General features: G+C 39.7%; 1 protein-coding gene across 1 annotated transcript in view; it reads left to right on the top strand.

Annotated features, from left to right (window-relative positions):
* The window catches only part of CLVS1 (clavesin 1), a 109650-nt gene that overhangs the window by 24605 nt on the left and 66046 nt on the right, over positions 1 to 18999 (top strand). The window contains exon 3 of the mRNA XM_075744018.1: positions 15056 to 15230. Coding sequence (XP_075600133.1) covers positions 15056 to 15230 — 175 coding nt within the window. The remainder of the gene's footprint in view (positions 1 to 15055; positions 15231 to 18999) is intronic.

Genomic DNA, 18999 nt, shown 5'->3' with positions numbered 1-18999 from the left:
CTTTGTCTTCCAGCACAGTGCTATGTCACACAGTTTCCTATTTCTGGAATGAAAAATGGGCTAAATCATGCCTTTAGTCATGTTATGGGGCCCTTAATAAAAGTAGTGCACATGACTAGGTCAGAATAGGTGAACTAAAAGCTGGTTTCTGACTTTTATGAAACTATGAGTTAGAAGCCAGGGAAGGTCCTTATCTAATTATTTCAAAACATATACATTACAGTGTTCAGAAAAGTTTTTTTTCATAATGTGATTCAGCAATGCATAAGCTCACATGCATGTGAGCAACCCCAACAAATCGAGCTATGAAGACAAAATGCAGCAATGAGATTGTTCATACACTTCACATTAGACATTTGCTTAAGTACCTTATGGCTTAATATACTTCTTGTGCAGAAATAAAACCAGTGCATTTACTTGACTGTTAAGCACTGTTGATTAATACTAAAATTGCAAAATATTTTCTAAAGATAAGTCAACTGAATGCAGGGGAATGGAGACATGAAGAGTTCTGGCAGATCAGGGAAAAAACCAACGCGGAGAGGCTGGAAGCACTCTGCTTTCTGTGTGTTTTTGTGGACTGAAACTAACTGCACCGTATTGGGATTCATTTTGCAAAGACTTGATCACTTGTAGTTTTTCTCTGATGTTGCCATAAGGCCTTTTTAGTAACATTTTTGTGAAGTCAAAGCATTGGCTAGAGTAAAGAGAACTATGTACTACAGTTGCTTTTAAGCTGTTGTAACAATTGTGTTGTAAGGCTGTGCTTAGATCTATAGGCATGAGCTCTCCCTGCCTAATTTTCCCCTTTCAATACAGTGTAAATTGTGAGGCAGTAACAAACAAAAAAGGACACCCAATGCAGTATTAACAAACCCTGCACTTTTAACAAGCCATCCCGTGATACCAAATTACAACTTTTATATACTAAATCTTCCGAAGGCCATATCTTCCCTGTTGTGGTGCAAACATCTCCAATACCGTCTCCTGAAAAGTAGGCTTTGCTATTTTCAAAAAAGACTTCAAAGTGCAGCTATTCCAATAAACCATGATATGTTCGTGGTAACACACAATCTCTCACTTTCTTAACATCAAACCAGTTAGATCTCAAGGAAAATAAATTGTGACTTTCTGTTTTTATGAAGGGTTTTTTTTTTTACAGGAAAGAATAGATGAAAAAATTAGGTGCTACTTTGTAAACAAGCTTGTACCAATGACTGCATGCATCTGTTTTCCAGAAAACAAGAGGAAGTAAACAACAAAGGGTGATTTTTTTTGTGCAAGATTTCAAAGTTTACCTCTAATACTGAAGTTTTCCTTCTGGCATTTTTCTTAAGGCCATGTAACTAGACTTGCTGTGGCAATGTTTGCTGATCCTTTTTCTGCTTCTTTTTTGCTAACTTTTGACAAAAAGTCAGGGCGTCCCTGCTGTCTGCATCTTCATTGAAGTGATCACTTCTGCTCGTGTTTGGAGTAAAGAACCTGGTTGCTCCAGCTAACTGGTTCTGGAGCTGCCTCCTACACATACCAATGTGAGGTCCGGGAGGACATCATTGTGCATTGACTTCAAAAGCACATAAATTTTGTCTGTCTATTATTTTCTGTACTTAATTGTTGCATATGTTGCTCTTGATAAAACATTTATAATTGAATGAGTAGTGTAGAATAGTGACTTCAGTTAACCACATTTCTTCAGTAAATCTCTGTATTGACTACGTGAGAATTCTTATTAGAAGTGTGGAAAAAAAATCGGAATTAATTATAGTAGCTTCATATAAAAATAAAAAATAAAAAGTAATACAAACAGAAATGGAAGAGTGTAAAACATTACATGATCAATGTACAGTTTCCAATTGCTTAGGAAACCTAAAATGCAGCCCTTTCCCCCAGAAACAGCAAACCCTGAAACAGTGGTCACCAGAAAGCAGAGACTAAACATCCACACGTATAAGTATACCCTATTGTATAGAGGTTAGAGTGATTTAGGAGGTGGCTGATAACTTGTGTAGTAAGAAATTAATGAAACTTTTTTTTCAGAATTCCTAACATTGCAATTCACATGAAATTCTGTTCTCAATTCAACTGAGTTTTAATAGTTTATAAACCACTTAAATTGTTTTTCACTGTCAATTCCTGAGAAAATTTCATATTCTGTCAGAATACTAATGTAACATTACTATTCCAAGGCAAGGACCACACTGCACCTGCAACACTAATCTATACTCTACTGGGAACTGACATGTACCAAAAAATTGCACTGGCTTCAGGCAAGTAGAGGATAGCAGGCTGGGCTTGCTTTCACCATTACCAGGTATCCAACACAAGGCTTCACAATCCTATTTCTGCCACCTTTGGGACCTCCACTTAAACAGTTACTACACATTACTGCTGTCAACATGTGACACAAAGATCCATCCCATCCCATCCAGGAAAAAGCCTTCATGCTGCTAGCTCATGGAGTTAGTAATCTTGGTTAAAAGGCAAAGTTTATTACAGAAATTTAAGTTTTCACATGCTGATAATGAAATACAAGTAAAGCATTGATTAAATGTTGCAAGTAGATTGCTTTTATTTTTTTTCTTTTTAAATTAAGTAGGGAAATTATATACCAAGCCACACCTTTCACAGAAAATGAAGTACTCAAAGATTATGAAGTACTGGTCAAAGAGTTTTAAAATATGGAGTTTTTTTTCCCTTTGTGATTATAGTATATGAAATCATACTTAAAAATGGATTATAGAGTATTTTGTCAACTGATCCTGCACAGGGGAAATTTTGAGAACAATTAACCCTGGCAGTTTCTAATTTTCAATTTGCAAATTATGCAAATATTTTGTTCCATAATTATTTCATCTACTTTGAGAAAGCCAGTCTAAACATTGTATTTCTAAATGAGCTGGGCCAGTCCCATTAATTTGTTCAGGTTGCTGCTTTGGAAAAATTTCCACTTGGCTTTTTCTGTTGCAGGGAGTCTTTCTAGGCTCACTTTTTTTCCCCCTTTGTCTTGTAATTCTCTCAGCAAACTGTATTTTGCAACTTCAAGGAAAAAAAAAAAAAAAAAAGCTCACGTCCTCATTTGCAAAGCATCAGGTGGTTATAGCTGTCTCTGGATCTGAACATTTTTTGTTCTCTTACCCAAATTACTCTGCATAAGTGTTAGTAAAATCCAGAGAGAAAGATCTTTATCTTCCTTTAGGCAGACCTCTTTTGCTCTGTTACTGTCACCCATACAAATATACATTTAGTAAAAGGCTAGCAACGATACATAGTATAGAGCTGATGATACTTGATTTCTGTATTCACTAAGTCTCCTTCAAAAGGAGCAATCGCCTCACGCACTGGAGTCATTACAGAAGCAGTTGTCATTCATACTGCCTGTAGAATTAAACTCAGTACTATTTCCTAAGGTTTCTCCTACGATGTGGTATCAATCAGACTGATGATGTCTTCCATAACTTTTGTTTTCTACTTAGTAGTTATAAAATTCATTCGGTTATCAGTCTTTTCTTGATTGACATACTGGGGAGTCATGTGTCCATGGAGTCCAGATCTCCCAAAGAAACTTCTTGTCAGCTGCTTTCCACATGAAAGCTCCAGTATCCAATGAAGTCTGAGACAAACCTAGAAAGCGTGAGTAAGAAGACATACCTTTTTCTAATCCCACTGGTAACATTTGATCAGACTGCTCATTGTTGGTGGGATTGCATCACATTTTTTTCTCATTAAGGGTTCTGTGAAGTCTGGAGTCTTCTACAGATATCTCTCATTTACACTTTCAGTGGATTTCTCGAAAAAAATAAAAATCTGCTATCTTAGGGGGACTGGTTGTTGCTATTCATTCCTTCACTTTCTTCAGTGACACTGCATGGAATAAGATCTGCTCAAAAGTGGCTAGGGTGATAACTGCTCATTTTTCTAGAGCTTCATGGCACTGCATATCCTTTTCAGCATAACTGTGCAAAGCAGTTTCTTTGTAGCTGGCAACATCATGATCCCATACACATTTAACAATCTTCTCTATTTCATAAATCCACACAGTCTCATTTTTTTCTGGTCCTTCTCCCCTGTTCAGCTGAATCATTATAGCAGATATTCTTCGTCATTGTTTCTGAGGAGATCTGCAGTTAATTTTTTCTAGACTGCTGTCTTATGAATCTTTACAGCATCTGTTTTGAGTTCCCCAATGATCATTTCTACATCAATAATATCAAGTTCCATCTTGTCAGCTATCTCAAAGTTGCCTATTGTTCCGGTGGGAAACCTCTTCGATATATAATGCTTGACACATCTTTTCATTTGTTTATAAGAAATGATTAGAATACTTTTATGTCTGTCTTTTATTGGCCCTGAAGGGCTCTATCTAAAATAATTTATAACCCTTTTTGTAATTGACATCATTTTTGTACATCTTTTTAAGGTCACTTTCACTGCCCAGATTTAAATACAGGCATAAGCATAGGTATATGTTTATTTGCCCGATTCAATAGGCATTTTAGGTGTTTACGAACACCTAATTGCGTTTCCGTTTTTTGCCACTTCTTCTTCTCATGTCTTGATAGCCTGTTACCCAATATATCTGAAGAGATTCAGCTTTGATTATTTGCCTTGGATGATGACATCCCACATGGCTTCATCAATCTGTTCTTGCTGCTCTAGAAAAACCTTAATATGCTCTCCACCAGACAGGCATAGGGACCACTGAGCTTCTCCAAGCTTTTTAATTGCATCATCATTTTTGTATCACCCCCTATATTAAGACAGTTAACATGCCATTTTTACTGGAAAGAGGTTGTAAGATTATGACATTTCTGATTTCTTTCTTTGCAAATTATTTCTTTGTTTTCATTGGTGGCATTGCTGCTCACTGCCCATACCTGCTCTGCTTTTCTCTTTCTTTCCTCCTGAAAGGAGGAATAAAGCATGGTCTCTCTGGTTCTCCATTATACCATCTGGTGATACCAAAACTATTTTATAAATCTTTAAGTTCAGATATACAATACTACCACAGGATGATCAGGCCATTTTCCACCATCTTCGTGTGAACCATTGCTAGACGTGCCACTGCTGCGGGGTCTGCAACAGTCCACTTATGTGAGTGCATTCATTTCCCACAGGCCAAGGAGGATGTCGCACCAACTTAATATTAGTCCACTTGGATGTTGTATTTTCCTTTTTCTTCTTTGTGTTATACTTTTGTTAGGGACATAGTACTGCATGACTGTCACCTTCACGCAGTGTCTGGAATTTCAAGCACAGGGCGTTACCCATAACTCAATCTCAGTTTACTGTGGCTTTTCACCATGATCAGCTCAGCTCTGTGCTTCCTGCTGGGTAGATCATAATTTCTTGAGCCTGATGCAATCTGGTCCTGACCATCTGGCCTCACTTATTTTTCCAGTTTTCCTCTGATTTTTTTCTGACTTTATTCAGCCTGTAGAATCAAATGTACCTTCCACAACTCCATACACAAGAAAAAGAGACCCTTCGGAAGAATATTTTTCAAAATATAGGCTGCTTTCACAGGCAAGTTTTGACTCTCATCTGTTAAGCATACCAAATTTACACTATCTGTGGCTCTAAAAATCTGAGATTCAGATGGACCAGATTTCTCCTCTGACCTGAGAGCTTCATAGAGATTTCAGACTAGGTACTAGAAGGAAAGAGGTGACTTCATGCATACCTTTTGGGTTCATTTTCAGCTTACAATTACCAGCTGAAAGTTCATCACTGTAATTTCAAGCACACAGAAGGGGTCTGCTTCTTAGCTGAACAGTTAAACTTTCCAACAGAGATAGGGAAAAGTGAGTTTCTGAATGAACTTCCAGGCACTCTGCTACATTTTTCAAAGCTTTCTGGATTGATGAGTGCTGTGTGAGTAACCACGTGCTATTTGAATGTGCACAAGCAGTAATATGACTTTTGTAGTTCTGAACTCAGCACTCTCAGAATTTATGCATTGGTGAGCACATATTTGCTTTAAGTGAGGTAAGTGGTGATGTGACAAAAAGTAAATAGAAAGTTGTGTAGGTTAGTGAAGATTAGCAAAAATTGTGGAAAAATCTAGAATGTCCTAGAAAAGTAGAATTTATTATGCAAAGAAGTCTAAGTGTGGTGCAAGAACATGTTGGATTTAAATATGTGGCCACATATTGTATGTAGATCTTTTATCCTCTCTTAACTCTATGCAGTTTATTCTGGTTTTCAATTACTTTTAACCTTTAAAGAAAAACAGGTTATCGCGGACAGGACAATTAGGAAGGGTATTTATTGTGCAGTGGTGGTCAGAAAAGTTAATTAGATGTTAGGCTGCATTAAGAATGAGACCAAGAATAAATAGGAAAAGATAATATATTCTTTTATGTATGTTGATACTCCAAACTCACCTTGAATACTGAATTCACTTTTCATTGTTGTATCTCAAAAAGAAGGGGATGTAAAAAACGTAACTGTCCAAAAAAAAAAAAAAAAAAAAAAAAGAGAGAGCAATGAAAGGAATTCATTAGCATTATGAAAAAGTGAGGTAATTGTATCAGAAGGGAGAAAAAAGTCCAGGGCTGCTTCAAATGGAAAGGTGTTGAAGATGCAGTAAAGATATAGCTAGAGGTACAGTGGAAATGTATAGAAAAAACATGATAGCAGGGAGACTGAATCAGTGATGCCATTTGTATCTTCTTCTAATAACAGAACAAAAGAGCTGTATAATTGGTTTCTGTGATTAAACAGTAGCTTCAAAATGTTCAAATGAAAAGCCTTTCCCTTTCTGTAATGAAAAATTAACTTGTGGAACGCAATGATGCAAGAAATTGAGCAAATAGCTTAGTGTGATGCAAGGATGGATTGCAGTGCCAAGAGGGAATAAGAAAAGGCTGTGCAATCACATGGAATAAAATAAAACAACAGAGGTCATCTATCCTAATGTTGCTAACCATAAGCCATTCATGTACCGGCATTCATTTTATTCATTATTACTACAGCTGTGCTTTGAGGGAACATTATCACAATATTGGTACGATCATGATAGGAGATTAAAAACTACCTCTCAAAGAGTATCCTGAGCTGCGACCATCAGTCTATTCCCACGTGTCATCTCCTAAATTTCTAACAGCGCAGACCACCATGGTCTCCCTGACTGTGCTCATGCTGGAATGTATTCTATGCCCATGCTTCTTGCAGGGGACATTGCATTTGGGACTATCGAGGCAAATTACTGCAGTGGCTCTGTAGAATTGATTTATTGATTGCATTTAGGGGTTGAATCATAACACACTGCCTGTGATTGTCACTTATTCCTTCTCAACAGAGAAATTTGCACCGTGTGCAAGCATGACATTGCTCTGGGTAATAAAAAGGCAAGAAAATCACCAGTGAGTAACTCAGAAGTACTGAATTCCCAAAGAAATAAAACAAATCCACAGCCAGAGGAACAGTCATATTGCACCTGAGATTCAATTCTGGCCTTTCCTTTCAGCAGCAGGCTGCAAAGCAGAGCTGCCCATTGCTCCTGAGAGGCCTCACCCTGCATGGCACTGAGTGCTCTGCCTGGAGCCCAGCCAAGCCATCAGCCCCATGGCGGGGATGCCCTGCTGCACCCAAGTGCACTCCTTATGTGTGATCACTAAGCTTGTGCTGTGCTGGGTTGCAATCCGTTGCCTGCTCCATTTGGGACCAAGTTTCTGGAGAGCTCAGGGAGGGATTTTCTGAGCTCTCAGGAATATAACAATCTTACGCTTTATCTTGGACTGATTCCCTGCTAGATGGTGTGACACGTCCCTAGGCTGAGGCAAAGGGAAGAGTAGGTGTCACCTCCCCATCCCCCTGTGTAAGTCTCTGGTGGAAACTGGTCCCACCAGGGGTCCAAAGAGCCCCACGACCTGCGGTCTCCCTCCCTGAGCACGGGGGCTGTGGAGGTCCCTGTTTTTCAGCCAAATTGCTCATAATAAACAGTCCTCGCACAGTCATATTAACATCGGGGACAAAGTATTCTTTTGGTAAGGGTGCCCACAATATGAATGAGTGTATGTAGGAGGAGATTCGTAACACTGACTTGAATGCGGAGCATGTAATTCAGGGGCTATTGGTTGCTATGGAGTTCAACTGAACTGGAAAGTGACAGCAAAAACCCTCACAATACTTGTTGTGGTGGGTTGATGCTGGCTGGAGGTCTGGTGCCCACCAAAGCTGCTCTGTCACTCCCCTCCTCAGCTGGGCAGGGGACAGAAAATATAATGAAAGGCTCATGGGTGGAGATAAGGACAGGGACATCACTCACCGGTTACCGTCACAGGCAAAACACACTCAACTCAGGAAAGTTAACTTAATTCTTTACCAATAAAATCAGAGCTGAGTAATGAGAAATAAACCTAAATCTTAAAAACATCTTCCTCTCACCCCGTCTTTCTTCATGGGCTTAACTTTACACTCAATTTTCTCTCCCTCCTCCTCCCCAGCAGCACAGGGGGACGGGGAATGGGAGTTGTGGTCAGCTCATCACACGTTGTCTCTGCTGCTCCTTCCGCCTCAGGGGGAGGACTCCTCACACCCTGCCCCTGCTCCAGTGTGGGGTCCCTCCCACAGGAGACAGTCCTCCACCAACTTCTCCAACGTGAGTCCTTCCCATGGGCTGCAGCTCTTCACAAACTGCTCCAGCATGGGTCCCCCACGGGGTCACAAGTCCTGCCAGCAAACCTGCTCTGGCGTGGGCTCCTCTCTCCACGGATCCACAGGTCCTGCCAGGAGCTTGCTCCAGCGCGGGCTTCCCATGGGGCCACAGCCTCCTTCAGGTGTCTCCACCTGCTCCGGTGTGGGGTCCTCCACGGGCTGCAGGTGGAATCTCTACACCCCCTCATCCTCCCTCCATGGGCTGCAGGGGGACAGCCTGCTTCACCATGGTCTTCACCACGGGCTGCAGGGGAATCTTTGCTCTGGCGCCTGGAGCACCTCCTCCCCCTCCTTCTGCACTGACCTGGGTGTCTGCAGAGTTGTTCCTCTCACATATTCTCACTCCACTCTCTGGCTGCAACTGCTCTTGGTTTCTTTTTCCCCTTCTTAACAATGTTACCTCAGAGACACTACCACCATGGCTGATGGACTCGGCCTTGGCCAGCAGTGGATTGGCTCTGTCAGACATGGGGGAAGCTTTGGGAAGCTTCTCACAGAAGCCGCCTCTGTAGCCCCCCCGCTACCAAAACCTTGCCATGCGAACCCAATACACTTGTATATAAAAGAACCTCAAGCAGAAACATAACATGAGGAATATTTTAATATCTTTAAGAAAGCCACTGAGAGGCAATTTTTGCATGATAAAAGACTAAACTGATGTAGTTTCTTTCTGCAGGCTGGTGCATTTCCCTTCACTGGCAATGGCAGAGGCTTCCAGCTTACTCCAAGCAGGAATTCAAAGCCAGCCAGATATCTGTGGGTGACTGGCCTCCATTCTGTTATAAACTAAGCAGTGGATTCCTAATATCGTTAAATACAGTTCAGGTCTCAGCTTAGTCTACGCTGGTTTTTTGTATTCAGTGCATTGTTGGATTATGCACTTCTGAAGAAAAAAAAAATCACTACACTTATCTATCCATTCTGTTATCCTGGATGTAAAGTTGCTTGGGAATTTTATTTATAGACTCACACAGATGCTAAGGGGAAGAACTTGCTATCTTTTCATTACAAAACAGGAGAGATGCCTGTCTGAAGTTGACATACTGGAACAGCCTAAGATAGCTACACTGGATGTGACAGAAGAATAATTTGGAGTTATGACATTAACTTAATGCAACCTGTGTTTTACTCAGAAAGAGTTTTATGTGCATATATTCTGGTTTTACAAAGAAATCAAAAAATATGTAACTTAGCTTGAGTATGACAAAGATACCCTCCAAAACAAGAAAAAAATCTCATGTTGTCTAAGAATTTCTCCAGTTTGTGCGCTAGTGAATTATTCATATTTTTGCAGCTAACGAGTTTAAATGGCTTTGAATTGGTCTATGAAGAAAGTTACTCATGGCTGGTCAAAATATTTGTTGTGAACATTTGCTGTGAATGCAACCCATTTTCTCTGTGAATCGCAGACAAGCCTTGCTAATTTCTGCGCACATATGTGCTATTCAGACCTTAGACAGATGAGACAAACAAGCCCTTTTCAGTGCATGAGTCAGCTGTGAGCTCCTCTGTTCGACTGTTCATCTTCTCTGGTCCAGGATTAGTCAAGTGAGTCACCATGTTTATTCACGATTCTTCATTTTACAGTTATTCTTCTTGGTTATTCTTCAGGCGAGGGCTGTCCCATATGAGGGGCCTTTCCTCACCAAAAGATCTTAAAGGTTTTGCAGTGGTTGGACTGACTGCCATTTCCCTTTGATGCCAGAGGGGCAGGGTAGCTACTCATGATCACAAGTTAGAATCAAGACATGAATCCCCAAGGACTGTATGTCAGTAATTTCCAGTGCTTTTTCAGTAGAGGTGACTTTTAAGTTTCTAAAATAAATAAGTGCAGTAAAAAACCCACATGTTTTCTAAGAATACATTAACGGAAGTTGGGGATTTCTTATCAATATTGCATGAGCAGAAAGGAGAAATCTTTCTTTAATCTGCAGAAATAAGTGACTTCATATGATTTACGAACACCAGTTCAAAATCCAATGCTGACTGGATTCCAAGGGCTTTTCCATGAACAGTGTACCTTGGCTGTGTGTGGGAGCAGTTAAAAATGCTCCTTCCTGGGTTCTCCCTCCTCCACCAGCATTCATCTGCTATGTTGTTCACATCTCCCTTTCTAAGCTTTTCTTTACAGCTTCTTCAGCTTCTATTAGCTCAAATAATTTGGGACAACCTGAGCATGTTTTTCTGGTCCTTCTTTCCAATTCCTCTTCTGCACTTTACTCCCAGTGGGAATCCTCCTTGCAGGGCAGTGCCAGCTCTACCCCCGCTAGAAGCTGAGCGTGCATTTCTGCTCTGCGTTGGTGATTTACTGTGTGGGGAGGGAACAAAGCGAGATGTGGTCTCCTACCTGATTTGTATCGATGCCATCTTTGCAGCTTGCTAAATGTCATTCAGCTTTGGCTGTAGCTTTTTTGTGAGGTGTACTACACCATCTTTTCTTCTTATGTTTTCAGACAGACTCAGTGAAAACAGTTTTATATTGCTTAGTCTTTTGTTAGCTTATGTTAAATGTGCTGATGTAGCTTCATTTCTTTTTGTTACATTAAAAAGATGGTAAATTCATTGATTTGGGATCCTGAGACTTTTTTTTAAAAAAAAAAACAAACCAACAACAAACAAGTAAAGAAACCTCTTTTACCTGCATTTGCATTTAACTAAGCCACCTTTTAAGTATTACAGGAGAGAGGCTCTTACTGCATACTGAGGGATGTTAAGCTGAGTTGTGTGAAACTGCCAAGATAACGACATTGGTCCAAACTTTGTTAGCCTGCTGTCTTGTGGGACAATCAGTATTTTTAGTGACAGTTTGTTTTTGCTTACTACCAGACAATCTTAATGGCTTCAGCTGCCAGGACTTCTGTATGTTCATACTTTTAACCATATGAATAATCCAATTAATTTCACTAGCATGCCTAAAACAGAGCCAGTGCTTAACTGTTCGGAGGAAGTCATGTCAAAAGCTTTTACTGATGCTATCTTCTCCAAAATGTATCACTTTCTTGCAGCATGTCTTATTTGACCCCTTATTTTCCAATGGTCCCTCAGCTTTATTACCCATATATCTCTTCAATATGACTAGTGGCAGAGACATGCAAATAGATCATTTAATTTCCCTGCAATGTCTTTATCCCCTTTAATTGTTCCCATTGCACCCCGGTACTCCACTGAGCCTTTTGATTGTCTCACAGCCTGCTTATGCCTCTTATAATTAAGTAATTTCTTCTTATTTATTTTCCTGTTATGCCTTTGGCTAATCTCCCCACTAAATCCCTCAGCTAAACCATCTTAATTTTTGTTTTACATTATTGTTCCTTACCACTAGCTTCTATTGGGCTAACTTCTCATTTTCCAAAGGATATTTGAAGAGCCTCTTTTGTGGTACCTTTCCAATCAGCCAAGGCAGATACAGCCTCTCCCTCCCCCTTTTTGTCTTTCTGGGGCTTGTGCAAATCTTTTGTAACTCATTAGTGGCTCACTTCAGTAGGATCCATGCTGAACCCTTACAGCACCTTACACATTTCCCTTTGTGTAATAGTAATCTATTTCACTTTTTTTTTCCCTGTGGTATGAGAGGGTTAACCTGGTGGGGAGGGGGGGTTAGAGGAGGGAAGGGAACATTAAGCAAAGGAACAAAAGAGATGGACTAGTAGAAAATGATTCTGTGTTCATGCATAGAAAATGATTTGGATGCAAATCAGTCACACAGCTGAATGATTTGTCTCAAAGCCTCAAGATTAGGGAGCAGAGGGCTTCAGCCTGAAGTGGCACTCTGTCTGATTTCCATCCAGACCCTGCATTCACAGAACAGTGTGCCTGCGAACAATCCACCTGGACGACTTGTGTGCTGCTTTCATGTCTCCTTGTACTCATCTGAAGAACGTCTTTATGTTCACTTTATTTCCTACACCATGTCTTAAAAATGCAAATACATAGACGGGGAAGGGGACAGCCAGATTAGTTACACACTAAGAAAACTGGGTGCCATATCTCCCAGGCAAATAATTCCTACTGAAAATACAGGGAAGTACAGGTGAGTAATTGCTTGATAACCTGGTAGTTTATGTAGACACACAAACAAAGTTTGGAATTCCTCAGCATAGAGTCTTAGAGGAAGATTTTGTGCTCAGTCAAATGAAATATTTAATTGTGATTTAGAGTTTAACTGGATTACATAAAATGCCTTGTATGCACCATTTCCATACGGCCATACTAAAATCGTCACCCAGCCTTTAAAAGCATCAGAGGTAACAGGACCATGAATATGAGTTTGAATGTTCTATTAAGAAAACTTCCCACAAATGAAGGATGAAACCTTTTCTTATCACAGTGTGGCCCTGTTTTCACACCTTCAGTAATAACAAGTATTCAGTTCATTTTAAGGTTTGCAACTGTGGAGTTAAAACAAGCTCTGGATTAGTCCATCTCTCTCAATTTAGCCTGTCCATGAATGATGATATCATTCTGTGTTGATGCGAACAAGAGAGTGGAGAAAGCTGGCATGTGTGTGAGGACACTTCTGGAGCTATTGCACACATCTGGGAGTTTCCACAGGGCAGTTCTGGAAGGCTGACCCCCTTGAATAGGGATGCTGGGGTAGAATAGTGTAGGATGTATTAAGTAGATATGGTCTAGGGGTGTGATTGCTCTTTTCATCACCAAAAGTCTAATAATTTGATGCTGCTGTTTGAAAGTCATCACTCATTTCAGCTGGGCGGTGGGTAGTATATTCGTATCACAGTTTTTGGAAATAAATTTAGACTAAAAATAAATCAGTTGCCAATCCAATTGGTATACCTTCACCTTACATTGCTAAGGAAAGTACTCCTTCAATTTGTCTGTTTAACACAGCTTCCCCACACGATTTGGAAAGGTCAAGGTTGTCCTGTTACTGCAAATGAAGGAGGGGTGGTCTGGTACTCAGAAGCAACAAAGTTAAATATCTTTAAGCTTTATGTATTTCAAGTTGCCTCAGCAATTATACTTCAGAGAAGCTTCTGACTTAGGCAGAAGTTCAGAAACAGCTTTTTCAAGGGACCGTGTCTTTAGAGAAGGAATGTGCATTTCCACTTGAAACACGCTGAGAGAAAAGAAAAAGAATAACAAAACACTTCACCATTTACTTCTAACAGAAATTTTTCATGTGTTGCTGCCATTCAGGGGTAGAGGTCTTGATGGCAGAGAAGTTTGTTTTGACTGCACATGGTCTTTTTCTCTCAGGATAGAATTTGAAACAACACCTTAGGCTTAGATGACTTGTTCTAAATTAAAGAAAACAGCAGAAAAGGATTAAATTAAAATCTCTGTGGGAGAACATGGTGGGAGCCTTCCCTATAGTACACCTCAGGCCTCATCAAAATTTGAGACTTAGGCAGAGGTAAAGCAGGCCACAATAGCAGTATGTTACAATTTCATTTTACAGAAGGTTAAGCTGTACTTTCTGAAGCTTTCCTTGCTTGTTGCTCTCTAAAAGTATCTGTTGTTTGTAAATCATCTTAACGGGAAGGACAGATGATGAGAGGGCCTTATTCAACTTAGTCAGGTGTAAATATGGAATAAGTCATTGAAGTGTCCAACTAGCTTTTGCGAAATGCATGAGATGGAAGTAGAGAGCAGCCCAGGCTTCTCAGTACAGATTTTCACATTAAAGAAAACATTTCAACATTTCCTTCTCTGTCACTTGCTATCTCCTTCAGGGCCTCCAAGGCTTCTAATTATTCTCCCAGAGCTGAGGGAAACCTTGCAGCCAGCCTATTGGTAGCTGCTAATTAATAAAGAGTTCCCATTTTGAGTGCATGCAGCTATTTTCCATGTTGCGTTTGGTTTGCAGAAATAAGGCAGCAGTCAAACTTTACTGTGCAAAGTCTTGGATCATTCCCTCCACTCAAGCAGGAAGACAGGGAGCCTAGTTGTAACCATACCATTTATATTAATACCATACAGATTTATTTCCTTTTCTGATTTTCCTCTTTATAATAGAAAGAAAAGAAATGAAGGGGAAAAAAACCCCAAACAAACAAAAAAAACCTGGTAAAGCTCCCAAAGGAGCAGGGATTTAAACTGATAGTCTGCATCTGTTTCATTTCACCACAGAGAAATATTTTCCCAAAGTAACCTAGCTAAAACCTATTGTAAGGAGTGCCAGAAGAATCTAAAAGATTTAATTCAGCGTTTATTTTATCCACCAGTGAGCAGGACTTATCACATCAAGCAGAGGAATGTGAGTTTCAGAGCAGAAGTGCTTTAGTGACACCTCTGAAACAACTCTCTTTTCAGAAGAATTCTACCAGAAAAAATTTGTGTCCCTTGCTCATGCCCCAATGACAGCAAAGCTGAGCATCTTCAGGTTTGAAGATAACTGCAAACATTGATTTTTATTTTTTTTCTGCTTTGGCTTTAGGAACTCCTTCATAGATATCCTTCGGGCTATCCTACTGTCGTTGGAAGTGCTCATCGAAGATCAGGAGCTTCAAATAAATGGCTTCATTCTAATTATAGATTGGAGCAACTTCTCCTTCAAGCAAGCTTCCAAGCTTACACCGTCTATCCTCAAACTGGCCATTGAAGGGCTGCAGGTAGGTGGAGGGTAATACATGTACCTGCAACTTTTATTGCTGCAGCCAGTGATTTTTGCCTCATCAGGCACTGGGCAGGGTGAACGGTGGTGGGAGAAAATAATCCAGAATGCTTTAGTGTCCCATCCACTCACAGCATAGATGGATTTTCAGACGTTTCATTTTGACTGTCTTTCGCTTTTATTTCAGCTGTAAATCAGTGTAACCAATGTCCGTGTTACTGCAGCATTAAGAGGGACAGTTAGAGATTTGAGGTTTAATCCATCCGAGAATTCAGAGGGATTAAAATCCAGCAGCATCTGCCTTCTGGAGTGTGCAGTCCACATTCAAGAACATCTGTATGCAGAGGGAAGGTGGCAGGAGAAGAGAGCAGCTCCCTCAGCAGATGGAAGTGTGCTGTCATGTTCATGCGCATGTATTTGAGTTGGAAGGAAATGAGGAAGAGAGAGGACAGGCTCCCTGTTGTGCCCTCATTCTGACTGCCTTAATTTGTCACACAGGGTCCTGTTACATTATGGTTCAAACTGTTCACGGGCTGCACATCCACTTGGTGCTTGCAAATAAATAGGAGCAAGCTAAAACCATGTGCTGTTACAGGGTTAGGTGGAAAGTGAGGACAAGGCAGCTGGGCCCTGATGGGGCAACCTGAAGATGAGGATAAGATGTGGTGCTCAGAGAGGACTTAGCCCTTTCCACTAGAGTCTGAGTCTATCTCTGCTGTTAGACTTGAGATGGATTTTTAGGTTTAAAATAGTCTGATATAACCTCATTGATTGTGGGCATTTGATAGAATCCAAGGACTATTTAGGTTGGAAGGACCTCTGAACATCACCATGTCCAACCCCTGCTCAAAGGAGGGCTGACTTCAGTCTTAGACCAAGTTGCTTAAGGACCATGTTTCATGTAGCTACACATTTAAAAGGAGAGATTTTATAAGTCATTGTTTTTCCATTTTATTTTTAGTACTTTTCAGGTATCCTGCAGTCATAAATACCTCAGGAATAATCTTCCCTGGTGTGTGTGTGTATTTTAACTTTTATACTAGAAAGAACAATTTGTTCAACTAATTTTTTGACTAACAAATTGTCTACAATTAGATCATTATTATCTCTACTTTATGTTATCACGCAAATACAAGGTAGAAAAATCTGCCAGCAGTTTTAAGCCTCTGTTCCCCTTTCTGGGGAATTTTCATCTATTCTAACAAATTAGGAAGTCACGCTGTGCAATTAGTCCCTAGGACAATACCTTATCTTCTCCTGCTGCTACTATCACTTCATCTGCCTTCCTTCACAGCATAACATTCTGTAGTTCAAAAAAAACTTCCAGTCAGAAGGAAGAGAAAGCCAAGTGACATTCTTAAGGAAATCAAATTCCAGCAAGGTGTCCTTGTGCCTGTCCAAATTTTGCACTTCCAACTTCTCTTCTTTGACATCCCCATTACCTGGAGGGACCCCCTAGTTTATTTGCAGTTGTTGGCAACAATAAGTTTCTGGAAGTACCTAAGTTGGTTTTATGATGGTGTCATTAGCCTGACATCCTGTGCTGGGCAATTTTAAGGAGGCTGCCTTTCTTGTTGGTCGGTGGGCATTTGATTTCTCATTTAAAGTCATGTTACTGTCATCTGCTCCATGATAAGTAGAAATATAACTGTCTCTCTAAAAAGTACAAATTGCTATAATGTGTCCTAGACATTTAGTTGTAGGAGTAGTGAATGCTGCACTCTGATTTACTGGGTTTAGAAGCAAGTCATTCATGCTTATAAAGCACATATTTAGCAAGCAATGTTGGTGGGGTTTTTTTAGGAGGTGGTTTTGGGTTTTTTTTGCTCTAATCACTGCTGTTGAAGTACCTTCATTAAGACTTTGTTCTATTATTATTTTAAAAGAACTACTGCTATCCTAACGTAAAATTTCTGTAAAATGCAATTGAAATGCAGGTAATACCTACATACAGAAAGAGTCTCAAAATGAGTTGCATATTGTGCAGGGAGGTCACTGAAATTGAAAAAGTCAGGTTCTACTCTCATGAGATGATGATGTCTGAAAAAAAAAGAGATTCTTTTAGTTCCTTGTTATTTCTCACAGCTAAGGCACTGTGCATGTACAGATCCTCAGACAGGCAGATTACATGGCTATCCCAGTCCTCCTTTCTGAGAAGAGATTTTGGGTCATATTAAGTCCTGTGTAAATCTAGTAAAGTGGATGGAAGGAAAATAATTCTCTCTTACAATTTCTGGTGGGATTGAACCATATGTGTGTTGGTATCTGGGCCAGAAACTTCTAGCATCTTTGTAATAATAATTTTAATGCCACAGCTGAACCATTTTCCCATAGCTTTGTTAAACTCTCATTTGATTCAGTATCTCAGACCATTGCCTTCTGAAATACAGAGCTCTCAAAAATAAATAGTAGTGTATTTAATAATTTAAATTTATGCATTTGTGGTTTTTTTTTTCCCTTACTTCCAGATTGCTTTAAGCCAATTAATATATTGGCAGTTCATTTTTTTTGCATTTGTATTCAGTTTACTTCTTCCCTCAAATAGCTGCTGCAATGCATTACGACTAAATGAAGAGAACAAACATGGAAGTGCACGTGTTAATTCATCCTGTGTTGCAAGACCAAGACTAGTCAAATCTGATAGACTTAGCTGCAGAGATTAATATGTTGCTATTATATAGGATGCTCAGTTCCAAATACTGTAAAGTGTGTAAATGCTCAGGAAGATGAAGTATGAATTACATCACTACGTGGCTGAAAGCATATTTTGCTCAATACTACTTTTTTCTCTTTGGATTTCTGTATATATTACAACTTACAAAATAGTTCATTATAACTCAACAGGGCATTTGCTCTGTTTCTCAGTTATGGTATTTAATGACCTAAAAGTAGCCTAATACCTGCACTCTAAACAACAGTTGTTCAGAGGCTAAACAAGTATTTGTACAGTATGGCAATTCTCATTATGCCACAGCAGCGCAGGGACAAATGTGTTCTTAGTGCCTAAACCATCTCTGATTAATGAGCTCTGCTCTTTTATCACAAGGCAATTGCTACTGTATGTTTTGAGCTCATACCGTACTCCTTCCTAGACCTTGCCGATCTTTTGAGTTTTAACACATTAAAGAGAAGATTGTCATATGGATGGAAAGGTTAGGAAAGAGATGTATATAAAACCAATCTATTTTGCCAATAACTTGATGAGTTTTGACTTCTGATCCTTATTCTTTTAATGTGAACAGCTTTTCCCTTTCACATCATATTTCTCCCCTCTGTTCTGTTCATCTGTGAAGTTATACTTCTCTGTATGTCACGCTGATCTTATAATTATCCTATGATGGTAGACAAAATGTGTTTGTGGTTTAAGTTAACCAGAGACTGATCTTTTGGCATTTTGGATAACAGTTTAGAAGCATCAGAGTCTAATGGCAAAGGCAAGAAACCCATGTCGCAATCATGAAGCAGGTAAAGCATGTAAAACATGGTCACAACAATCTTTCTTAGTATGCAGGATGTTTGCTACTGACCGCTGTGTTTGAAGACCTATAATAAACATGGGAATTGGGGCTCTAGCGTGTTACAGTAAACATAGCCTGGGTGTCCAATGAAGCCCAGATTTTTATTTTTTAATGTTGGTTGGGTTTTGCTCAGACGATGTAGTTGCTTTGTCTCCAGACAGGACTTTTGATTTTAGGATGCTTCTATCAATGATTATAGAGAAATATTGTATGCTTCTGCCTTATCCAACACCAGGGCTATGTACTACA

This window comes from Balearica regulorum, chromosome 2 (genome assembly GCF_011004875.1).
Source record: "Balearica regulorum gibbericeps isolate bBalReg1 chromosome 2, bBalReg1.pri, whole genome shotgun sequence".
NCBI lineage: Eukaryota > Metazoa > Chordata > Aves > Gruiformes > Gruidae > Balearica > Balearica regulorum.
The sequence above is the reverse complement of the archived record's forward strand: the minus strand, read 5'-3'. Positions and strand labels throughout refer to the sequence as shown.